Genomic DNA, 22,544 nt, shown 5'->3' with positions numbered 1-22,544 from the left:
AGTTTCCCGAACCGAACTTCTAAACCCTAGTCCCACCGAAATTCTTAGTTTTCGAATATGCGCCCTCAAAATAGTCTTATTGTATGAGCGCCCCCTTAAAAAATAGGCGACTAAGTACCCCAAATTTTACGACGACAGGGCTGAACTTCCAACACACCCCCTGCAACGCTACGATGCCAAATCCGTGGTATTACAGCACATCGACGTGTATGCGTATGCTTCCGGTGAAGTTGAGATTCGCAGTTTCCCGAACCGAACTTCTAAACCCTAGTCCCACCGAAATTCTTAGTTTTCGAATATGCGCCCTCAAAATAGTCTTATTGTATGAGCGCCCCCTTAAAAAATAGGCGACTAAGTACCCCAAATTTTACGACGACAGGGCTGGACGAGACAGGAGGTTTGCGCAGGCCCAATAAGCCGCCTTTAAAAACAACTATTACAAACAACATAGAAGATAATACGACTCGATACAATCGGCAACGACCTAGGCGACGAATAAAGGATCACGATTGGAAGCTTGGAACATGGAACTGCAAGTCGCTAGGCTTCGCAGGTTGCGACAGTATAATCTACGATGAATTACATCCCCGCAACTTCGATGTCGTAGCGCTGCAGGAAATCTGCTGGACAGGACAGAAAGTGTGGAAAAGCGGGCATCGAGCGGCTACCTTCTACCAAAGCTGTGGCATCACCAACGAGCTGGGAACCGGCTTCATAGTGCTGGGAAAGATGCGCCAACGCGTGATTGGGTGGCAGCCAATCAACGCAAGGATGTGCAAGCTGAGGATAAAAGGCCGTTTCTTCAACTATAGCATCATCAACGTGCACTGCCCACACGAAGGGAGATCCGACGACGAGAAAGAAGCGTTCTATGCGCAGCTGGAGCAGACATACGGTGGATGCCCACTGCGGGACGTCAAAATCGTCATCGGTGAAATGAACGCTCAGGTAGGAAGGGAGGAAATGTATAGACCGGTCATCGGACCGGATAGTCTACATACCGTATCGAACGACAACGGCCAACGATGCATAAACTTCGCAGCCTGCCGCGGAATGGTAGTCCGAAGCACTTTCTTCCCCCGTAAGAATATCCACAAGGCCACATGGAAATCACCTAACCAAGTAACGGAAAACCAAATCGACCACGTTCTAATCGACGGTAAATTCTTCTCCGACATCACGAACGTACGCACTTACCGCAGTGCGAATATTGAATCCGACCACTACCTCGTCGCAGTATGTCTGCGTTCAAAACTCTCGACGGTGATCAACACGCGTCGGAGTCGTCCGCCGCGGCTAAACATTGGGCGGCTACAAGACGGTAGACTAGCCCAAGACTACGCTCTTGAAGATGGCTGGAGAGATATTCGATCCGCCATTGGAAGCACCGCAACCGCTGCACTAGGCACGGTGGCTCCGTATCAGAGAAACGACTGGTATGACGGCGAATGTGAGCAGTTAGTTGAGGAGAAGAATGCAGCATGGGCGAGATGGCTGCAACACCGCACGAGGCACGATACAAACGGGCGCTGAACAGACAAAACTCGATTTTCCGGAGGAAAAAGCGCCAGCAGGAAGATCGAGACCGTGAAGAGACGGAGGAACTGTACCGCGCTAATAACGCACGAAAGTTCTATGAGAAGTTGAACCGTTCACGTAAGGGCCACGTCCCACAGCCCGATATTTGTAAGGACATAAACGGGAACCTTCTTACGAACGAGCGTGAGGTGATCCAAAGGTGGCGGCAGCACTACGAAGAGCACCTGAATGGCGATATGGCAGACAACGGTGGTGGTATGGTAATGAACGCGTGCAGGACATGCGAATTTTGGCTCCGAATCTCCAGGAAATCCAGGAGGAGATCGGCCGGCTGAAAAACAACAAAGCCCCTGGAGTTGACCAACTACCAGGAGAGCTGTTCAAACACGGTGGTGAGGCACTGGCTAGAGCGCTGCACTGGGTGATTACCAAGGTTTGGGAGGATGAGGTTCTGCCGCAGGAGTGGATGGAAGGTGTCGTGTGTCCTATCTACAAAAAGGGCGATAAGCTGGATTGTAGCAACTACCGCGCAATCCCATTGCTGAACGCCGCCTACGAGGTACTCTCCCCTCTCCCTTTTTTTTTTTTTTTTACAAGGGAGAATGCATTTACACACTAACCCAGTACACGTGCATTGTAGTTGCCAAACTACCACACGGAAGTGTACTGGACTCGACCATACCGGTAATACCGACTAAACTCCCTTGGGCTCCACCATCGTTTCCCCCAGGAACTACCTCGCAGTACTACTTCTGGGGGGATGGCAGTACTAAGCGTACTCGCTCATTATCGCTCACCTCAGGCACTCGTCCCACGCGAGACTGACTTGGGTGCTCGCACACCATTCACTCCATTTGAGTCTTACTTGGATGCTCTCCCGGGCGCTCCGCTGCCATGGCTCGAGGTGTCAATAGCGGTAACTGCCTGGGCCTACAGATATTACGCTACGACACTCCTGCCTCAGCACGAGCAGATCAATCACACCACTGCCGAAGCAGACCACACGCTACCCTGCCGAAGCAGGGACACTCCCCATGCACCACATGTGCACAACTGTAGGTGTGTGGGTACAACCCACTGCCGCCGAAGCAGCTTCTCCAAAGACCATTCGCTCCATGTGACCCTTTTTCGGGTGCTCACTCTAACACTCCACTGCAATGCCTCGAGGTGTCGATGGGTACCCCCGCTCCTACCCCAACATGTGCAATCCATTCTCCGGCTTCTGCTGCGCTTCGAGGTGACAACAGCGGCGACCCGCTAAGACACTCCCTGCCTCAGCACAACCAGATCACTCACTCCTGCCGAAGCAGCTCACGCGCTACCCTACCGAAGTAGGGACACTCCCCAACTCACTCTAACACTCCACTGCCATGCCTCGAGGTGTCGATAGCGGTATGTAGGGACCAATCAACGATACTACGCTACGACACTCTTACCTTAGCATGTGCAGTCCATACTCAGACTTCTGCTGCGCTTCGAGGTGACAATAGCGGTGACGCGCTATGACACTCCTGCCTCAGCACAAACAGATCACTCACTCCCTGCCGAAGCAGCTCACGCGCTACCCTACCGGAGTAGGGACACTCCCCATGCCAATTGGCACTCCCTGGGCTTGTGCTTTTGAAGCGGCACATAGTCGCTTCGATAGAGTCTGATTACGGGCACTTGTGGTTTTTTTGGGAGGGATTTTAGCAGAGCCCACTGCTAAATCCCACCACGCCCTAGGCAGTTCTCCCTGACTCGCAGACAGCTGGGTGAACGCTCTACCAAGGACCATGTGTTCGCCATACGTCAGGTATTGCAGAAATGCCGCGAATACAACGTGCCCACACATCATCTATTTATCGACTTCAAAGCCGCATATGATACAATCGATCGGGACCAGCCATAGCTAATGCACGAAAACGGATTTCCGGATAAACTGATACGGTTGATCAAGGCGACGATGGATCGGGTGATGTGCGTAGTTCGAGTTTCAGGGGCATTCTCGAGTCCCTTCGAAACCCGTAGAGGGTTACGGCAAGGTGATGGTCTTACGTGTCTGCTATTCAACATCGCTTTGGAGGGAGTGGTACGATTTTCACGAAGTCCGTCCAGTTATTTGGTTTCGCCGACGACATTGCTATCATGGCACGTAACTGGAGAGAGGATGGAGGAAGCCTACATCAGACTGAAAAGCGAAGCTAAACGGATTGGACTAGTCATCAACACGTTGAAGACGAAGTACATGATAGGAAGAGGCTCAAGAGAGGTCAATGTGAGCCACCCACCACGAGTTTCTATCGGTGGTGACGAAATCGAGGTGGTTGAAGAATTCGTGTACTTGGGCTCAGTACTGGTAGTTTTCGTGACTGTCATGTGAAAGCGAAAACATTGCATTTTCATTTTCAAGAGACGAAATGAAAATGTAGCCGTCTCCCGGTCACCTGTCACATTACAAGCAGTCATGATGGGAATGTTGCTATGTTTTGAAATCCAAATTTCCAAACAGTTTTAACAGATCTGTGCAAATAACGATGACTAGTCGATAAAATGGTTGTATTGTTTTTGATTTTCGAGTTAGAAGTATCATTATTGAAGCAGAAACAGCTTGTTTACAAGAGTTTGAGGCGCTTTCATGAAATAAAAATGCGTGAAATTTTGTGGAACGCTTTCATTGTTTATGTTTTCTATGAAAGCGGGAGCTAATAAAATGTAAATATCGCGTGACCTCTTTTAATGAAAATGAAAATCTCAGTACTGCTTGGGCTCACTGGTGACCGCCGATAACGATACCAGCAGAGAAATTCGGAGACGCATAGTGGCTGGAAATCGTACGTACTTTGGACTCCGCAAGACGCTCCGATCGAATAGAGTTCGCCGCCGTACCAAACTCACTATCTACAAAATGCTTATAAGACCGGTAGTTCTCTACGGACACGAGACCTGGACGATGCTCGTGGAGGACCAACGCGCACTGGGAGTTTTCGAAAGGAAAGTGTTGCGTACCATCTATGGTGGGGTGCAGATGGCGGACGGTACGTGGAGGAGGCGAATGAACCACGAGTTGCATCAGCTGTTGGGAGAACCATCCATCGTTCACACCGCGAAAATCGGAAGACTGCGGTGGGCCGGGCACGTAGCCAGAATGTCGGACAGTAATCCGGTGAAAATGGTTCTCGGAGAAGTCTTTTATGTGCAGCACAGGCCACTCCGGCCTTAGTCTGATGATAAATAAATAAATAAATTAAGTCGAATCCAACCGATGGCATCATCACCACTGGGGAATAAATTCGGTTTTGTGTTATAGAACTTTCACTAGATGAAAGAAATCTATTTTTGTCGAGTCAAGTACGAGACACTCCCGCCATACATTTTGCTTAATTGCTGGCCGGGGGTAAGGACTGGCGAAAGGGTTTTGTTTTTAGTGGGTTGGGTAAGAGTTGCATGACATACCCATCCCCACACTATCTGAGTTAACCTCCTCAGGTGTCTGGTTGCAGATTTTCGTTTACCCTTGCTCATGGAAGTTGTGGTTAAAATACGTATCTGTGAAGATTACAATGTGGTGGAATTAAATGGAATAGTAATTTCATTTCATTCCCTTAAAGTCTATAATGTTCGTTATCAGTATGAGGTCTGTATATAATATAACAAGTTTGGATAGCTACAAACATTTCTAGCGTCCCTGTACATCATTGATTAAGAAAAATGAATGATAAATTATCCACTTTTTAATTGGACTATCTAAACTAATGTTTTCTACTCACTCTACAGTTTTCACCGTCAGCTTAGCGGGCGAAATATTATTGGCGAGCGCGTGCTGATGCATGTGGAGCGCCGCCAACCGCAGGGCCACCTCCGGTTGCAGTTCCGGCGCAAACCGTTCCTGCGTCACATCGTTGCAGCACTGCAGAAACAGATAGTCCAGCGCGTTCAGATCCTTCTGTGCCAGGGCAGCGGCCGACACCGGCACGAAGGTGACCCGGAACAGACATCGCAGCTTGTGGGCACCCGGCCGGGCCGCTATCTGTTGACGGCGTGCACCGATGAAGGAAAGGAAAATCGTAATTATCAATGAGAGGATAAAAAGTTTCTGCCGCCCCGAGGGAGGGACTTACCCTGGCAACTGTTTCCTGTGGGTCCAGCAGGGTCAGCTTGTTTCGCTTTAAGCTTTTGACGTGCTCCAGTACCAGGCTGAAGTGCTCGCCAGCGGTTAGGCAAAGTTTATCACGTAGCGATGTGACGACATCCTGTCGGCAGGGATAAGAAGCAGGTTCGGTTTGTGAGAAATGGTTGCGTGAGTTCGAGAAACACGGCTGGCACTTACCTGCACGGTTGTGGTTGAATCGTACTTGAAGGATTTGGTTTGACCGTTCTCCAGGAAAACTTTAAGCACGTTCGCCATCGGTGGAACGCAAAGGTCCCCCAGGGAAAATGCAGATGGCTGCGAAAGAGAAGAACGAGAATTGACTTGTTAGGAGTTTGATTGAATTTATTGTGAAATTCAATTAGATCAGGGAATGAGGATTTAGCGATAGAGTAAGTATGTCGTGATATTGGGTCGCAATAAGGGAAAATTGATTTATTTGGAACAATTCTGTTTCGATAGATAGTACAGCTCAAATTGTTTTCATTGTATTTATAGATTTTAGCATCATAACATTGCCTCAATAATAGTGTAGTATTTGGTACGAAAATCCTTAGTGCTTTATATCATGATTCAGCAAAAAATGCACACTTCGATACAAAACACTAAGTGAAAAATTCAATAATGGGGAAACGGAACTAAAGATAGGTAATAAGGATAGGATTTTTATATTAGCACTCAAATGTTTTGGCATCTGATTACCAGAGATAGTATCTTACTTTGAAATGGGATCGGTAACCCAATGCCACCTTTGAGGCCATGAAACCATGAATACATAACAAATAAATCCTAAAACAACTTCACCCCTCTTGTTCAGCAAATGAATATTTCCCTACAAAAACCGATTGACCTTTTTTTAATGTTCCAAGCCATAACGAACCGCAAAGTATGTCACACGTGATTCTGTGGCATAAAAATAACACTTCCAAAGGCACGTCTCTGTAATTTGGAATGATAGCGATATCTAAATGCAAAATCAAGTTTACGCCATCCTCCACCCAAAAGCAGCATGATCTCCCCTCCCGAAAACGGGGGAAAAGCAAATATTGCTTCGCAACACGCGCCACCAGCAGCCTGGCCGCCTAAGGCGAAAACGCTGGGAAAGTGACCCACTTTGCCGAGGTTTATTGAATATTCAAAGTTCATTCCGTTCGCGCGGCACCGAGTGAAAATGCTCTTTACCAAACCATAGCCCACCAACAGTAAACTTTGTCACGAAACCATCGAACCGCCTGCGGATCAATGTGACAAGAAAAACAGGAAAATGCGGAAAGTTTTCATTCCTCGCCGACTCGCCTCCGGTACCTTCCGGATATCAAGTCCCGCGATCGATCGGCTTTGGGTGTTTGTCAGTTTATATTGGGGAACTTTGTCATTTGGTGCCGGATCGTTTATGGGGACTATTTATCTCCTATTAGGTGTGATTTTTCTTACGGGTTCGGTTCTTTAATGAAAAACTTTAACGATAAACACTTACAGAAATGGAGCTCCTAACAGGAAGTTAGGAGCAGGTTCTTTGATGTCCCCATTTCCACTTCGATTTTTATGCCGCTAGATGTACAGAATTGTTTATGCATATATAATAGAACATCCGCTTTAGAATTGATATCTTTCTTTTTGATATCTTTAAGAATTGGTTCTTCCTTTTTATCTCAGCTTTTTCATTCTATTTTTCAAACATTAATCAAAACGAAACAGTTTTTAACCAGAAGATTCCTCAACGGACAGTTGATTTTTCTATTTTTTTAATTTAAAAAATCTTTTCAAAATACTTTAGTGGCGCAAATCCAAATCCAATCCAAATCCAATCCAAATCCAATCCAAATCCAATCCAAACCAATCCAAACCAATCCAAACCAATCCAAACCAATCCAAACCAATCCAAACCAATCCAAACCAATCCAATCCAAACCAATCCAAACCAATCCAAACCAATCCAACCAATCCAAACCAATCCAAACCAATCCAAACCAAACCAAACCAATCCAAACCAATCCAAACCAATCCAAACCAAACCAATCCAAACCAACCCAAACCAATCCAAACCAACCCAAACCAATCCAAACCAATCCAAACCAATCCAAACCAATCCAAACCAATCCAACCAAACCAACCAAACCAATCCAAACCAATCCAAACCAATCCAAATCGAACCAAACCAATCCAAACCAATCCAAACCAATCCAAACCAATCCAAACCAATCCAAACCAATCCCAAACCAATCCAAACCAACCAAACCAATCCAAACCAATCCAAACCAACCAAACCAACCAACCAAACCAATCCAAACCAAACCAATCCAAACCAATCCAAACCAACCAAACCAACCAAACCAATCGAAACCAAACCAATCCAACCAATCCAAACCAATCCAAACCAATCCAAACCAAACCAACCAAACCAATCCAAACCAAACCAATCCAAACCAATCCAAACCAATCCAAACCAAACCAACCCAAACCAATCCGAATCCAATCCAAACCAAACCAATCCAAACCAATCCAAACCAATCCAAACCAATCCAAACCAATCCAAATCAAAACCAATCCAAACCAATCCAAACCAATCCAAACCAATCCAAACCAACCAAACCAATCCAAACCAATCCAAACCAATCCAAACCAATCCAAACCAATCCAAACCAATCCAAACCAATCCAAACCAATCCAAACCAATCCAAACCAATCCAAACCAACCAAACCAATCCAAACCAACCAAACCAAACCAACAAAAACCAACCAAACCAATCCAAACCAATCCAAACCAACCAAACCAATCCAAACCAACCAAACCAATCCAAACCAACCAAACCAACCAAACCAACCAAACCAATCCAAACCCATCCAAACCAATCCAAACCAATCCAAACCAATCCAAACCAATCCAAACCAATCCAAACCAATCCAAACCAATCCAAACCAATCCAAACCAATCCAAACCAATCCAAACCAACCAAACCAATCCAAACCAATCCAATCCAAACCAATCCAAGTCCAATCCAAGTCCAATCCAAACCAACCGAACCAACCAAACCAACCAAACCAATCCAAACCAACCAAACCAATCCAAACCAACCAAACCAATCCAAACCAACCAAACCAATCCAAACCAATCCAAACCAATCCAAACCAACCAAACCAATCCAAACCAACCAAACCAACCAAACCAACCAAACCAATCCAAACCAATCCAAACCAACCAAACCAATCCAAACCAACCAAACCAATCCAAACCAATCCAAACCAACCAAACCAATCCAAACCAACCAAACCAATCCAAACCAATCCAAACCAATCCAAACCAACCAAACCAATCCAAACCAATCCAAACCAATCCAAACCAACCAAACCAATCCAAACCAATCCAAACCAATCCAAACCAATCCAAACCAATCCAAACCAACCAAACCAACCAAACCAATCCAAACCAATCCAAACCAATCCAAACCAATCCAAACCAACCAAACCAACCAAACCAACCAACCAATCCAAACCAATCCAAACCAATCCCAAACCAACCAAACCAATCCAAACCAACCAAACCAATCCAAACCAATCCAAACCAACCAAACCAATCCAAACCAATCCAAACCAATCCAAACCAATCCAAACCAATCCAAACCAATCCAAACCAACCAAACCAACCAAACCAATCCAAACCAACCAAACCAATCCAAACCAATCCAAACCAATCCAAACCAACCAAACCAACCAAACCAATCCAAACCAACCAAACCAATCCAAACCAATCCAAACCAATCCAAACCAATCCAAACCAACCAAACCAATCCAAACCAATCCAAACCAACCAAACCAATCCAAACCAACCAAACCAATCCAAACCAACCAAACCAATCCAAACCAACCCAAACCAATCCAAACCAATCCAAACCAACCAAACCAACCAAACCAATCCAAACCAATCCAAACCAATCCAAACCAACCAAACCAATCCAAACCAACCAAACCAATCCAAACCAATCCAAACCAATCCAAACCAATCCAAACCAATCCAAACCAACCAAACCAATCCAAACCAACCAAACCAATCCAAACCAATCCAAACCAACCAAACCAATCCAAACCAATCCAAACCAATCCAAACCAATCCAAACCAATCCAAACCAACCAAACCAATCCAAACCAACCAAACCAATCCAAACCAATCCAAACCAATCCAAACCAATCCAAACCAATCCAAACCAATCCAAACCAATCCAAACCAACCAAACACAATCCAAACCAACCAAACCAACCAAACCAACCAAACCAATCCAAACCAACCAAACCAATCCAAACCAACCAAACCAATCCAAACCAATCCAAACCAATCCAAACCAATCCAAACCAACCAAACCAACCAAACCAATCCAAACCAATCCAAACCAATCCAAACCAACCAAACCAATCCAAACCAACCAAACCAACCAAACCAATCCAAACCAATCCAAACCAATCCAAACCAACCAAACCAATCCAAACCAACCAAACCAACCAAACCAATCCAAATCCAACCAAACCAATCCAAACCAATCCAAACCAATCCAAACCAATCCAAACCAATCCAAACCAATCCAAACCAATCCAAACCAACCAAACCAATCCAACCAATCCAAACCAATCCAAACCAATCCAAACCAATCCAAACCAACCAAACCAATCCAAACCAATCCAAACCAATCCAAACCAACCAAACCAATCCAAACCAACCAAACCAACCAAACCAATCCAAACCAATCCCAAACCAATCCAAACCAATCCAAACCAATCCAAACCAACCAAACCAATCCAAACCAACCAAACCAACCAAACCAACCAAACCAACCAAACCAATCCAAACCAACCAAACCAATCCAAACCAATCCAAACCAATCCAACCAACCAAACCAATCCAAACCAATCCAAACCAATCCAAACCAACCAAACCAATCCAAACCAATCCAAACCAATCCAAACCAATCCAAACCAATCCAAACCAATCCAAACCAATCCAAACCAATCCAAACCAATCCAAACCAACCAAACCAATCCAAACCAACCAAACCAATCCAAACCAATCCAAACCAATCCAAACCAATCCAACCAACCAATCCAAACCAATCCAAACCAACCAAACCAATCCAAACCAATCCAAACCAATCCCAAACCAATCCAAACCAACCAAACCAATCCAAACCAACCAAACCAATCCAAACCAATCCAAACCAACCAAACCAATCCAAACCAACCAAACCAATCCAAACCAACCAAACCAATCCAAACCAATCCAAACCAACCAAACCAACCAATCCAAACCAATCCAAACCAATCCAAACCAATCCAAACCAATCCAAACCAATCCAAACCAATCCAAACCAATCCAAACCAACCAAACCAATCCAAACCAATCCAAACCAATCCAAACCAACCAAACCAATCCAAACCAATCCAAACCAACCAAACCAACCAAACCAAACCAACCAAACCAATCCAAACCAACCAAACCAACCAAACCAATCCAAACCAACCAAACCAATCCAAACCAATCCAAACCAACCAAACCAATCCAAACCAATCCAAACCAATCCAAACCAACCAAACCAACCAAACCAATCCAAACCAACCAAACCAACCAAACCAATCCAAACCAATCCAAACCAATCCAAACCAATCCAAACCAATCCAAACCAACCAAACCAACCAAACCAATCCAAACCAATCCAAACCAATCCAAACCAATCCAAACCAATCCAAACCAATCCAAACCAATCCAAACCAACCAAACCAATCCAAACCAATCCAAACCAAACCAAACCAAACCAATCCAAACCAATCCAAACCAACCAAACCAATCCAAACCAACCAAACCAATCCAAACCAACCAAACCAATCCAAACCAACCAAACCAATCCAAACCAATCCAAACCAACCAAACCAACCAAACCAATCCAAACCAACCAAACCAATCCAAACCAATCCAAACCAACCAAACCAATCCAAACCAACCAAACCAATCCAAACCAACCAAACCAACCAAACCAATCCAAACCAATCCAAACCAATCCAAACCAATCCAAACCAATCCAAACCAATCCAAACCAACCAAACCAACCAAACCAATCCAAACCAATCCAAACCAATCCAAACCAACCAAACCAATCCAAACCAATCCAAACCAAACCAACCCAAACCAATCCGAACCAATCCAAACCAAACCAATCCAAACCAATCCAAACCAACCAAACCAATCCAAACCAATCCAAATCAAAACCAATCCAAACCAATCCAAACCAATCCAAACCAATCCAAACCAATCCAAACCAATCCAAACCAATCCAAACCAACCAAACCAATCCAAACCAATCCAAACCAACCAAACCAATCCAAACCAATCCAAACCAACAAACCAATCCAAACCAATCCAATCCAAACCAATCCAAGTCCAATCCAAGTCCAATCCAAACCAATCCGAACCAACCAAACCAATCCAAACCAACCAAACCAATCCAAACCAACCAAACCAATCCAAACCAACCAAACCAATCCAAACCAATCCAAACCAACCAAACCAATCCAAACCAATCCAAACCAACCAAACCAATCCAAACCAATCCAAACCAACCAAACCAATCCAAACCAATCCAAACCAATCCAAACCAATCCAAACCAATCCAAACCAACCAAACCAATCCAAACCAATCCAACCAGTCCAAACCAGTCCAAACCAATCCAAACCAATCCAAACCAATCCAAACCAACCAAACCAATCCAAACCAATCCAAACCAATCCAAACCAACCAAACCAATCCAAACCAACCAAACCAATCCAAATCCAATCCAAACCAATCCAAACCAATCCAAACCAATCCAAACCAATCCAAACCAACCAAACCAATCCAAACCAATCCAAACCAATCCAAACCAATCCAAACCAATCCAAACCAATCCAAACCAATCCAAACCAATCCAAACCAATCCAAACCAACCAAACCAATCCAAACCAACCAAACCAATCCAAACCAACCAAACCAACCAAACCAATCCAAACCAATCCAAACCAATCCAAACCAACCAAACCAATCCAAACCAACCAAACCAACCAAACCAATCCAAACCAATCCAAACCAATCCAAACCAATCCAAACCAACCAAACCAATCCAAACCAATCCAAACCAACCAAATCCAATCCAAACCAATCCAAACCAACCAAACCAATCCAAACCAATCCAAACCAATCCAAACCAACCAAACCAATCCAAACCAATCCAAACCAATCCAAACCAATCCAAACCAATCCAAACCAATCCAAACCAATCCAAACCAACCAAACCAATCCAAACCAATCCAAACCAATCCAAACCAACCAAACCAACCAAACCAATCCAAACCAATCCAAACCAAACCAATCCAAACCAATCCAAACCAATCCAAACCAACCAAACCAATCCAAACCAATCCAAACCAACCAAACCAATCCAAACCAATCCAAACCAATCCAAACCAATCCAAACCAATCCAAACCAATCCAAACCAATCCAAACCAACCAAACCAATCCAAACCAATCCAAACCAATCCAAACCAACCAAACCAACCAAACCAATCCAAACCAATCCAAACCAATCCAAACCAACCCAAACCAATCCAAACCAATCCAAACCAATCCAAACCAATCCAAACCAACCAAACCAATCCAAACCAATCCAAACCAATCCAAACCAATCCAAACCAATCCAAACCAATCCAAACCAACCAAACCAATCCAAATCCAATCCCAAACCAACCAAACCAATCCAAACCAATCCAAACCAATCCAAACCAATCCAAACCAATCCAAACCAATCCAAACCAATCCAAACCAACCAAACCAATCCAAACCAATCCAAACCAACCAAACCAATCCAAACCAATCCAAATCCAATCCAAACCAATCCAAACCAATCCAAACCAATCCAAACCAATCCAAACCAACCAAACCAATCCAAACCAACCAAACCAATCCAAACCAATCCCAAACCAATCCAAACCAATCCAAACCAATCCAAACCAACCAAACCAATCCAAACCAATCCAAACCAATCCAAACCAACCAAACCAATCCAAACCAATCCAAACCAATCCAAACCAATCCAAACCAATCCAAACCAATCCAAACCAACCAAACCAACCAAACCAATCCAAACCAATCCAAACCAATCCAAACCAACCAAACCAATCCAAACCAATCCAAACCAATCCAAACCAACCAAACCAATCCAAACCAACCAAACCAATCCAAACCAATCCAAACCAATCCAAACCAATCCAAACCAATCCAAACACAACCAAACCAATCCAAACCAATCCAAACCAATCCAAACCAATCCAAACCAATCCAAACCAACCAAACCAATCCAAACCAATCCAAACCAATCCAAACCAATCCAAACCAATCCAAACCAATCCAAACCAACCAAACCAACCAATCCAAACCAATCCAAACCAATCCAAACCAATCCAAACCAATCCAAACCAATCCAAACCAATCCAAACCAACCAAACCAATCCAAACCAATCCAAACCAATCCAAACCAATCCAAACCAACCAAACCAATCCAAACCAATCCAAACCAACCAAACCAATCCAAACCAATCCAAACCAATCCAAACCAATCCAAACCAACCAAACCAATCCCAAACCAATCCAAACCAACCAAACCAACCAAACCAACCAAACCAATCCAAACCAATCCAAACCAATCCAAACCAATCCAAACCAATCCAAACCAATCCAAACCAATCCAAACCAACCAAACCAATCCAAACCAATCCAAACCAATCCAAACCAATCCAAACCAATCCAAACCAACCAAACCAACCAAACCAATCCAAACCAATCCAAACCAATCCAAACCAATCCAAATCCAACCAAACCAACCAAACCAATCCAAACCAATCCAAATCCAATCCAAACCAATCCAAACCAATCCAAACCAACCAAACCAACCAAACCAATCCAAACCAATCCAAACCAATCCAAACCAACCAAACCAATCCAAACCAATCCAAACCAATCCAAACCAATCCAAACCAATCCAAACCAATCCAAACCAATCCAAACCAATCCAAACCAATCCAAACCAATCCAAACCAATCCAAACCAACCAAACCAATCCAAACCAACCAAACCAACCAAACCAACCAAACCAATCCAAACCAACCAAACCAATCCAAACCAATCCAAATCCAACCAAACCAATCCAAACCAATCCAAACCAATCCAAACCAATCCAAACCAATCCAAACCAATCCAAACCAACCAAACCAATCCAAACCAACCAAACCAATCCAAACCAATCCAAACCAACCAAACCAATCCAAACCAATCCAAACCAATCCAAACCAATCCAAACCAACCAAACCAATCCAAACCAACCAAACCAATCCAAACCAATCCAAACCAACCAAACCAATCCAAACCAATCCAAACCAACCAAACCAATCCAAACCAACCAAACCAATCCAAACCAATCCAAACCAATCCAAACCAATCCAAACCAATCCAAACCAATCCAAACCAACCAAACCAATCCAAACCAATCCAAACCAATCCAAACCAATCCAAACCAACCAAACCAACCAAACCAATCCAAACCAATCCAAACCAATCCAAACCAATCCAAACCAACCAAACCAATCCAAACCAATCCAAACCAATCCAACCAATCCAAACCAATCCAAACCAATCCAAACCAACCAAACCAATCCAAACCAATCCAAACCAACCAAACCAATCCCAAACCAATCCAAACCAATCCAAACCAACCAAACCAATCCAAACCAATCCAAACCAATCCAAACCAATCCAAACCAACCAATCCAAACCAATCCAAGTCCAATCCAAACCAATCCGAATCCAACCAATCCAAACCAACCAAACCAATCCAAACCAACCAAACCAATCCAAACCAATCCAAACCAATCCAAACCAATCCAAACCAATCCAAACCAACCAAACCAACCAAACCAATCCAAACCAATCCAAACCAACCAAACCAATCCAAACCAATCCAAACCAATCCAAACCAATCCAAACCAATCCAAACCAATCCAAATCCAATCCAAACCAACCAAACCAATCCAAACCAATCCAAACCAACCAAACCAATCCAAACCAATCCAAACCAATCCAAACCAATCCAAACCAATCCAAACCAACCAAACCAATCCAAACCAATCCAAACCAATCCAAACCAACCAAACCAACCAAACCAACCAAACCAATCCAAACCAACCAAACCAATCCAAACCAATCCAAACCAACCAAACCAATCCAAACCAATCCAAACCAACCAAACCAATCCAAACCAATCCAAACCAATCCAAACCAACCAAACCAATCCAAACCAACCAAACCAATCCAAACCAATCCAATCCAAACCAATCCAAACCAATCCAATCCAAACCAATCCAAACCAACCAAACCAATCCAAACCAATCCAAACCAATCCAAACCAACCAAACCAATCCAAACCAATCCAAACCAATCCAAACCAACCAAACCAATCCAAACCAATCCAAACCAATCCAAACCAATCCAAACCAATCCAAACCAACCAAACCAACCAAACCAATCCCAAACCAACCAAACCAACCAAACCAATCCAAACCAATCCAAACCAACCAAACCAACCAAACCAATCCAAACCAACCAAACCAATCCAAACCAATCCAAACCAACCAAACCAATCCAAACCAATCCAAACCAATCCAAACCAATCCAAACCAATCCAAACCAATCCAAACCAATCCAAACCAATCCAAACCAATCCAAACCATCCAAACCAATCCAAACCAACCAAACCAATCCAAACCAATCCAAACCAATCCAAACCAATCCAAACCAATCCAAACCAATCCAAACCAATCCAAACCAACCAAACCAATCCAAACCAATCCCAAACCAACCAAACCAATCCAAACCAATCCAAACCAATCCAAATCCAATCCAAACCAACCAAACCAATCCAAACCAATCCAAACCAATCCAAACCAATCCAAACCAACCAAACCAACCAAACCAATCCAAACCAATCCAAACCAATCCAAACCAATCCAAACCAATCCAAACCAACCAAACCAATCCAAACCAACCAAACCAATCCAAACCAACCAAACCAATCCAAACCAATCCAAACCAACCAAACCAATCCAAACCAATCCAAACCAATCCAAACCAACCAAACCAATCCAAACCAATCCAAACCAACCAAACCAATCCAAACCAATCCAAACCAATCCAAACCAATCCAAACCAATCCAAACCAACCAAACACAATCCAAACCAATCCAAACCAATCCAAACCAATCCAAACCAATCCAAACCAATCCAAACCAATCCAAACCAATCCAAACCAATCCAAACCAATCCAAACCAATCCAAACCAACCAAACCAATCCAAACCAATCCAAACCAATCCAAACCAATCCAAACCAATCCAAACCAATCCAAACCAATCCAAACCAACCAAACCAATCCAAACCAACCAACCAACCAAACCAACCAAACCAATCCAAACCAATCCAAACCAATCCAAACCAACCAAACCAATCCAAACCAACCAAACCAATCCAAACCAATCCAAACCAACCAAACCAATCCAAACCAATCCAAACCAATCCAAACCAATCCAAACCAACCAAACCAATCCAAACCAATCCAAACCAACCAAACCAATCCAAACCAATCCAAACCAATCCAAACCAATCCAAACCAATCCAAACCAATCCAAACCAATCCAAACCAATCCAAACCAATCCAAACCAACCAAACCAATCCAAACCAACCAAACCAACCAAACCAATCCAAACCAATCCAAACCAATCCAAACCAACCAAACCAATCCAAACCAACCAAACCAATCCAAACCAATCCAAACCAATCCAAACCAACCAAACCAATCCAAACCAATCCAAACCAACCGAACCAACCAACCCAATCCAAACCAACCAAACCAACCAAACCAACCAAACCAACCAAACCAATCCAAACCAATCCAAACCAATCCAAACCAACCAAACCAACCAAACCAATCCAAACCAACCAAACCAATCCAAACCAACCAAACCAATCCAAACCAACCAAACCAATCCAAACCAATCCAAACCAACCAAACCAATCCAAACCAACCAAACCAATCCAAACCAACCAAACCAATCCAAACCAACCAAATCCAATCCAAACCAATCCAAGTCCAATCCAAACCAACCGAATCCAACCAAACCAATCCAAACCAACCAAACCAATCCCAAACCAATCCAAACCAACCAAACCAATCCAAACCAACCAAACCAATCCAAACCAATCCAAACCAACCAAACCAATCCAAACCAACCAAACCAATCCAAACCAATCCAAACCAATCCAAACCAACCAAACCAATCCAAACCAATCCAAACCAATCCAAACCAATCCAAACCAACCAAACCAATCCAAACCAACCAAACCAATCCAAACCAATCCAAACCAATCCAAACCAACCAAACCAATCCAACCAATCCAAACCAATCCAAATCCAATCCAATCCAACCAAATCCAATCCAAATCCAATCCAAATCCAATCCAAATCCAATCCAAATCCAATCCAAATCCAATCCAAATCCAATCCAAATCCAATCCAAATCCAATCCAAATCCAATCCAAATCCAATCCAAATCCAATCCAAATCCAATCCAAAGTCAAGTCAAAGTCAGACTGAATATTTTATCAAAAACGTCTAGTATTTCGGGGCAAAATCAGCGACGACGAATTGAACACAAATACAGGTAATGGGTCGTACACTTATTACGTAAGCATTTTTTTCTGGGTTGTTCGACCCCTCCTCCCCCCTTGTAAGATTTTTTTCATACAAATGTTTTCCTATTTATATGGAGCGTAAGAAATTGACCAACCCTCCCTCCCCCTATAAGTGCTTACGTGATATGTGTACGGCCCCTAAGGGCTCACTGAACTTCCATCACTTTTAAAGTTTCTGCGGGAAATTCCTTCCTTTTTCTACATTTAAAGATTTCGACTTAAATCAACCAATGTTGTACCAAAAGTTTCGCCATGATACAAAGCAGTCAAAGCATGATTGCAAACTGTGCAATTATTCTGAGTATTGTCGTCTAATATTTGATTATGCCTATGTGTAAATTCGTTTTTCCTTAGGACTAGAATAAATCTTTCTTGAAAGATTAATTCCAACTTATGTCTGCACATTATAACATGCTTCGAATGACATTGAATAAATGTTGCTTACACACGAAGCCCCGTATTCCCACCCATGTTACTTATATCGGCTCTGTTACTGCTGCCCCCATCATCATCATCATCACCAACCCCCTCCCCTAATCGCCTAAGCGGATTACAGATTTAAATCTACATACTTTGTCGTCCCCATCGATATGTTTTCTTTGATTATCGCCCTTGTCGAAAATGGGATCTAACTTGTTTCCGTTTCGAACGCTTTTTTCTTCTGCAGTGTATTTTTTAGGCCCCTCTTGTCCTGGATTCGTCAGTAGCTATATTCCCCATGAAAGCAGAATACCTCCCACTAACGTTAACAAGAAAACACCAGTCCATTGCATGTAGGATGGCGTTGAGCGCTGGAAAAGCTTCGAGCTGGACCGTGTCAGTTTGTGAGGGGCGGATAAATTCTCCCACGCCACGTTCTGTTGTTTGGGAACTGTGTGTTATAAATGGTGCAAATAAAATGTCCGATAGTATCACGTTTCAATTCACGACCGGCGACGTTTCGATACATAAACTATGTCAAAGCGGTCGCGGTAGAGGGGAGTTGAATATTGGATAGAAATGGCGTTACAATTGGGTCGTAACGTATCAAAAGGGATTGTCAGATTGTGCAGACTGAAGCAATTACTTTACAGGATCGTTGATTCAAATTATTTATTTTACAAGCTTAACACGTTGGGAAATAAAACAACACTTTCAATTGTAAATGGCGTATTTGTCGCTCATCAACTATTGCACTAGAAATCATAAAAAATCGGATGACATAATAAACGGTGTAACTGAAAAGGGTTTTGACACATTCTTCCTGTCTATCTGAGTGGAACTGCCAAGCCGGTCAAATATTGGTCTGGTGGCTTCGATTTTGTTTGATGATGCGATGATGTGCTATATATGAAGGTTGTTCACACAGATCGATCAATACTCGTGCCAAATGTGTCAATCCGATGACGGATTTGATGAACCAGGATGGACCGTTTGTATGATGGACATGTTGTTAGTGGAAGTGATTTGAGCTATAAGCCGTAACGGCATTATATGGGATTAAAATGTATGAGCCTTCATCACAGCTAGAAACACTGTGAGCGAAGATTCAGGGGCCGATACGGTCGCCAGCTTCGACTTTGATCACAGAAATGTATGCCTTACTAGAATAATAATATAAATTAAGACATTTGTGCAGCTTAGTAGGTTGAGTCCTCCCTTCAAGTGCTGCTTTCAACTTAAACTTAACCTGTTTTACACTAAGGGTACAGGAGCTAATTGTTGCAATAGAAGATTGCAACGATTTTTGTCTAAAACTGAAAATTATTTTGTTGGGAATCGAGTGTGCCATGGTTGGTGACGGAGGTGTTTTTTTACAATCCGTCATTTATTAGTTTTTATCTCAAATTTTTGTATTTCAATTTTCAAGTTTTTTGCGCTAGTCTTTTTAAAATTATTATGAGAAGGTGACAGTGTGTGAAAATGAAGCGGACAAATAAAGAAATACACAACATTCCTTTAAGCGTTTTCAAGATGGACTGGAATTTTTATTGGATCAGAGTCTCCGAAAGTGTCTCTGAACATCCGTTATCTCTGCACGTCATCAAGAAATTCGATGTTCTGTTCCGGAGATTGTCGGCTAAGAAGGCGTCCTGTTTAACTGTTGTTCATCTCAGCACCGGGCAGACATCAGAAGCATGCATATAGCTTAACGGAAATTTGGTGGGTTAATTCCAATTTATCTTTAAATTAACTAATTATTTTAAGCTAGTTAACCATATAATTTTTGATGAGATACTGGTGAGACCATCGGGAGAAACGATGCTGATGGTAAAACTATGTTTCTGTTTTACCTGTTTTTCACGCTAAAGTGGTAAAACAGAACACGGTTTTTGCTCCTTCAAATCAAATTCCAAATTGTTTCTTGTACTTTGGTTTAAATATTATCCTAAATTATCACTACAATTTATCTGATTTTATAACAGTTGATAGGTTTCATCAAGAAATAATATAAAGTTAATTGTTTCAAATTGGTTTTCATAAAAGAAACGTCAACTCTTGACAAAATGGATTAAAGTCATATTTCTTCATGTCATTTTACTAGTTTACTGTGGTAAGTTTAAAAAACTTGTAAAATTTTTCAAATTGCATTATATTACACTCGGATTGGATCAATAATCATCAGCTGATTCTTGCACTTTGCATGCACTTGCACTTTTTGGAGTCTTGTTCTACATCAGTCTAATAAGATACGAATCCGTTTCAGTATCTATCATACCAGCATCGCAATGTTTTTTCCACAAAACATATTTTATTTTTCTTGCAGTTTTCTGGTGATTGTTGATTCCATTTACTTAATTTTTACATTTAAAAGGAATTATTCAATATCTTGTTCCACAATTGAAATTGATTGATTCCTCCTTTCCTTTCTGCGGTAGTAGGAAAAAGGCAACATTCAAAATATATTTTTGGAATACTGAAAGATAAGAGATGAGATCACCAGTGAATAAAAGTGAGGAAGATATAAATGGCAAGATACAACTATTAAAAAATTTGTATAATGAATTCAACTAAATGCGCGCTGGATTCAAAATATATTATATATATTTTGCATTCGGAAGTTTGATTATGATACCTTTATCCATTTGATAAACGGTAGCATAATCAGGCGGGGCTTACTGTTAGTGATAGTGACCTCGGAGTGGACATGAAATACCAGGCACTCTGAAATGGGTCACTGGAACTGCAGTAGAGCTAACACTTTCTAACTCCCGGATTAAATCTGACTGTTTTAACAGACAGCTTTCCTCCATAACATCACTGCCAGACAGTGGGGGTTAGTTTGTACACACACACACACACACAAATTGGAAATTATTTTGTTGGACATTTGTTGCAATGTCTCAATATTAGAAATTCTATGAAGTTTATTGGTGCTATACCACGAAGGCAACTTCAGAATTATTTTTAAAATTTTATTTTAAATCCTCTGAAGTGCCTTCTTTCTGGTATTGCAGCAACTAGTTTATATTGGCACAGCATACAACATGGCAGGTCTAAAAATTTGTTTGTAAATCAAAAGTTTGTTCTTAAGACAAAGTTTTGATTTTCTGTTTATAAGTGGATATAGACACTTAATATATTTGTTACATTTGGCTTGAAGGCCTTCAATGTGATTTTTAAAAGTTAATTTTTGATCTAGCAGAAGTCCTAAATATTTAGCTTCGCTAGACCAATTAATTGGAACCCCATTCATAGTGACAATATATCTGCTAGAAGGTTTCAAATAAGAAGCTCTCGGCTTATGTGGGAAAATTATAAGCTGAGTTTTGGAAGTATTCAGGGAAATTTTTCATTTTTGCAAGTAAGTGGAAAAATATATCCAAACTTTTTTGCAATCTACTACAAATGACACGAAGGCTTCACCCATTGGCTGAGAGGCCCGTGTCACCTGCAAACAAAGATTTTTGATACCCTGGTGGTAAATCAGGTAAGTCAGAAGTAAAAATGTTATAGGGCCCCAGTACGCAGCCTTGGGGAACACCAGCTCTAACAGGTAAACTATCTGATTTAGAATTCTGATAGTTTACCTGCATGGAGCGATCTGATAAATAATTTTGGATCAGTTTAATAATGTACAGAG

At 42.4% G+C, this 22,544-nt stretch overlaps 1 protein-coding gene across 5 annotated transcripts in view; it reads right to left on the bottom strand.

The window, feature by feature from the left end:
• The window catches only part of LOC134220370 (uncharacterized), a 1,038,156-nt gene that overhangs the window by 64,952 nt on the left and 950,660 nt on the right, over nt 1-22,544 (bottom strand). For all 5 annotated transcript variants that reach the window (XR_009981878.1, XM_062699412.1, XM_062699413.1 and 2 more), the window contains 3 exons: nt 5,849-5,965; nt 5,640-5,771; nt 5,289-5,548 (listed from right to left, as the gene is read on the bottom strand). Coding sequence is in view for 4 of the 5 variants with exons in the window: in XM_062699412.1 (XP_062555396.1) it covers nt 5,289-5,548; nt 5,640-5,771; nt 5,849-5,965 (509 nt within the window). In the remaining variant the exon portion in view is untranslated. The remainder of the gene's footprint in view (nt 1-5,288; nt 5,549-5,639; nt 5,772-5,848; nt 5,966-22,544) is intronic.

This window comes from Armigeres subalbatus, chromosome 3, assembly GCF_024139115.2.
Source record: "Armigeres subalbatus isolate Guangzhou_Male chromosome 3, GZ_Asu_2, whole genome shotgun sequence".
In the NCBI taxonomy this organism is placed as follows: domain Eukaryota; kingdom Metazoa; phylum Arthropoda; class Insecta; order Diptera; family Culicidae; genus Armigeres; species Armigeres subalbatus.
Note: the sequence above shows the minus strand (reverse complement) of the source record. Positions and strands in the feature narration are given on the sequence as shown.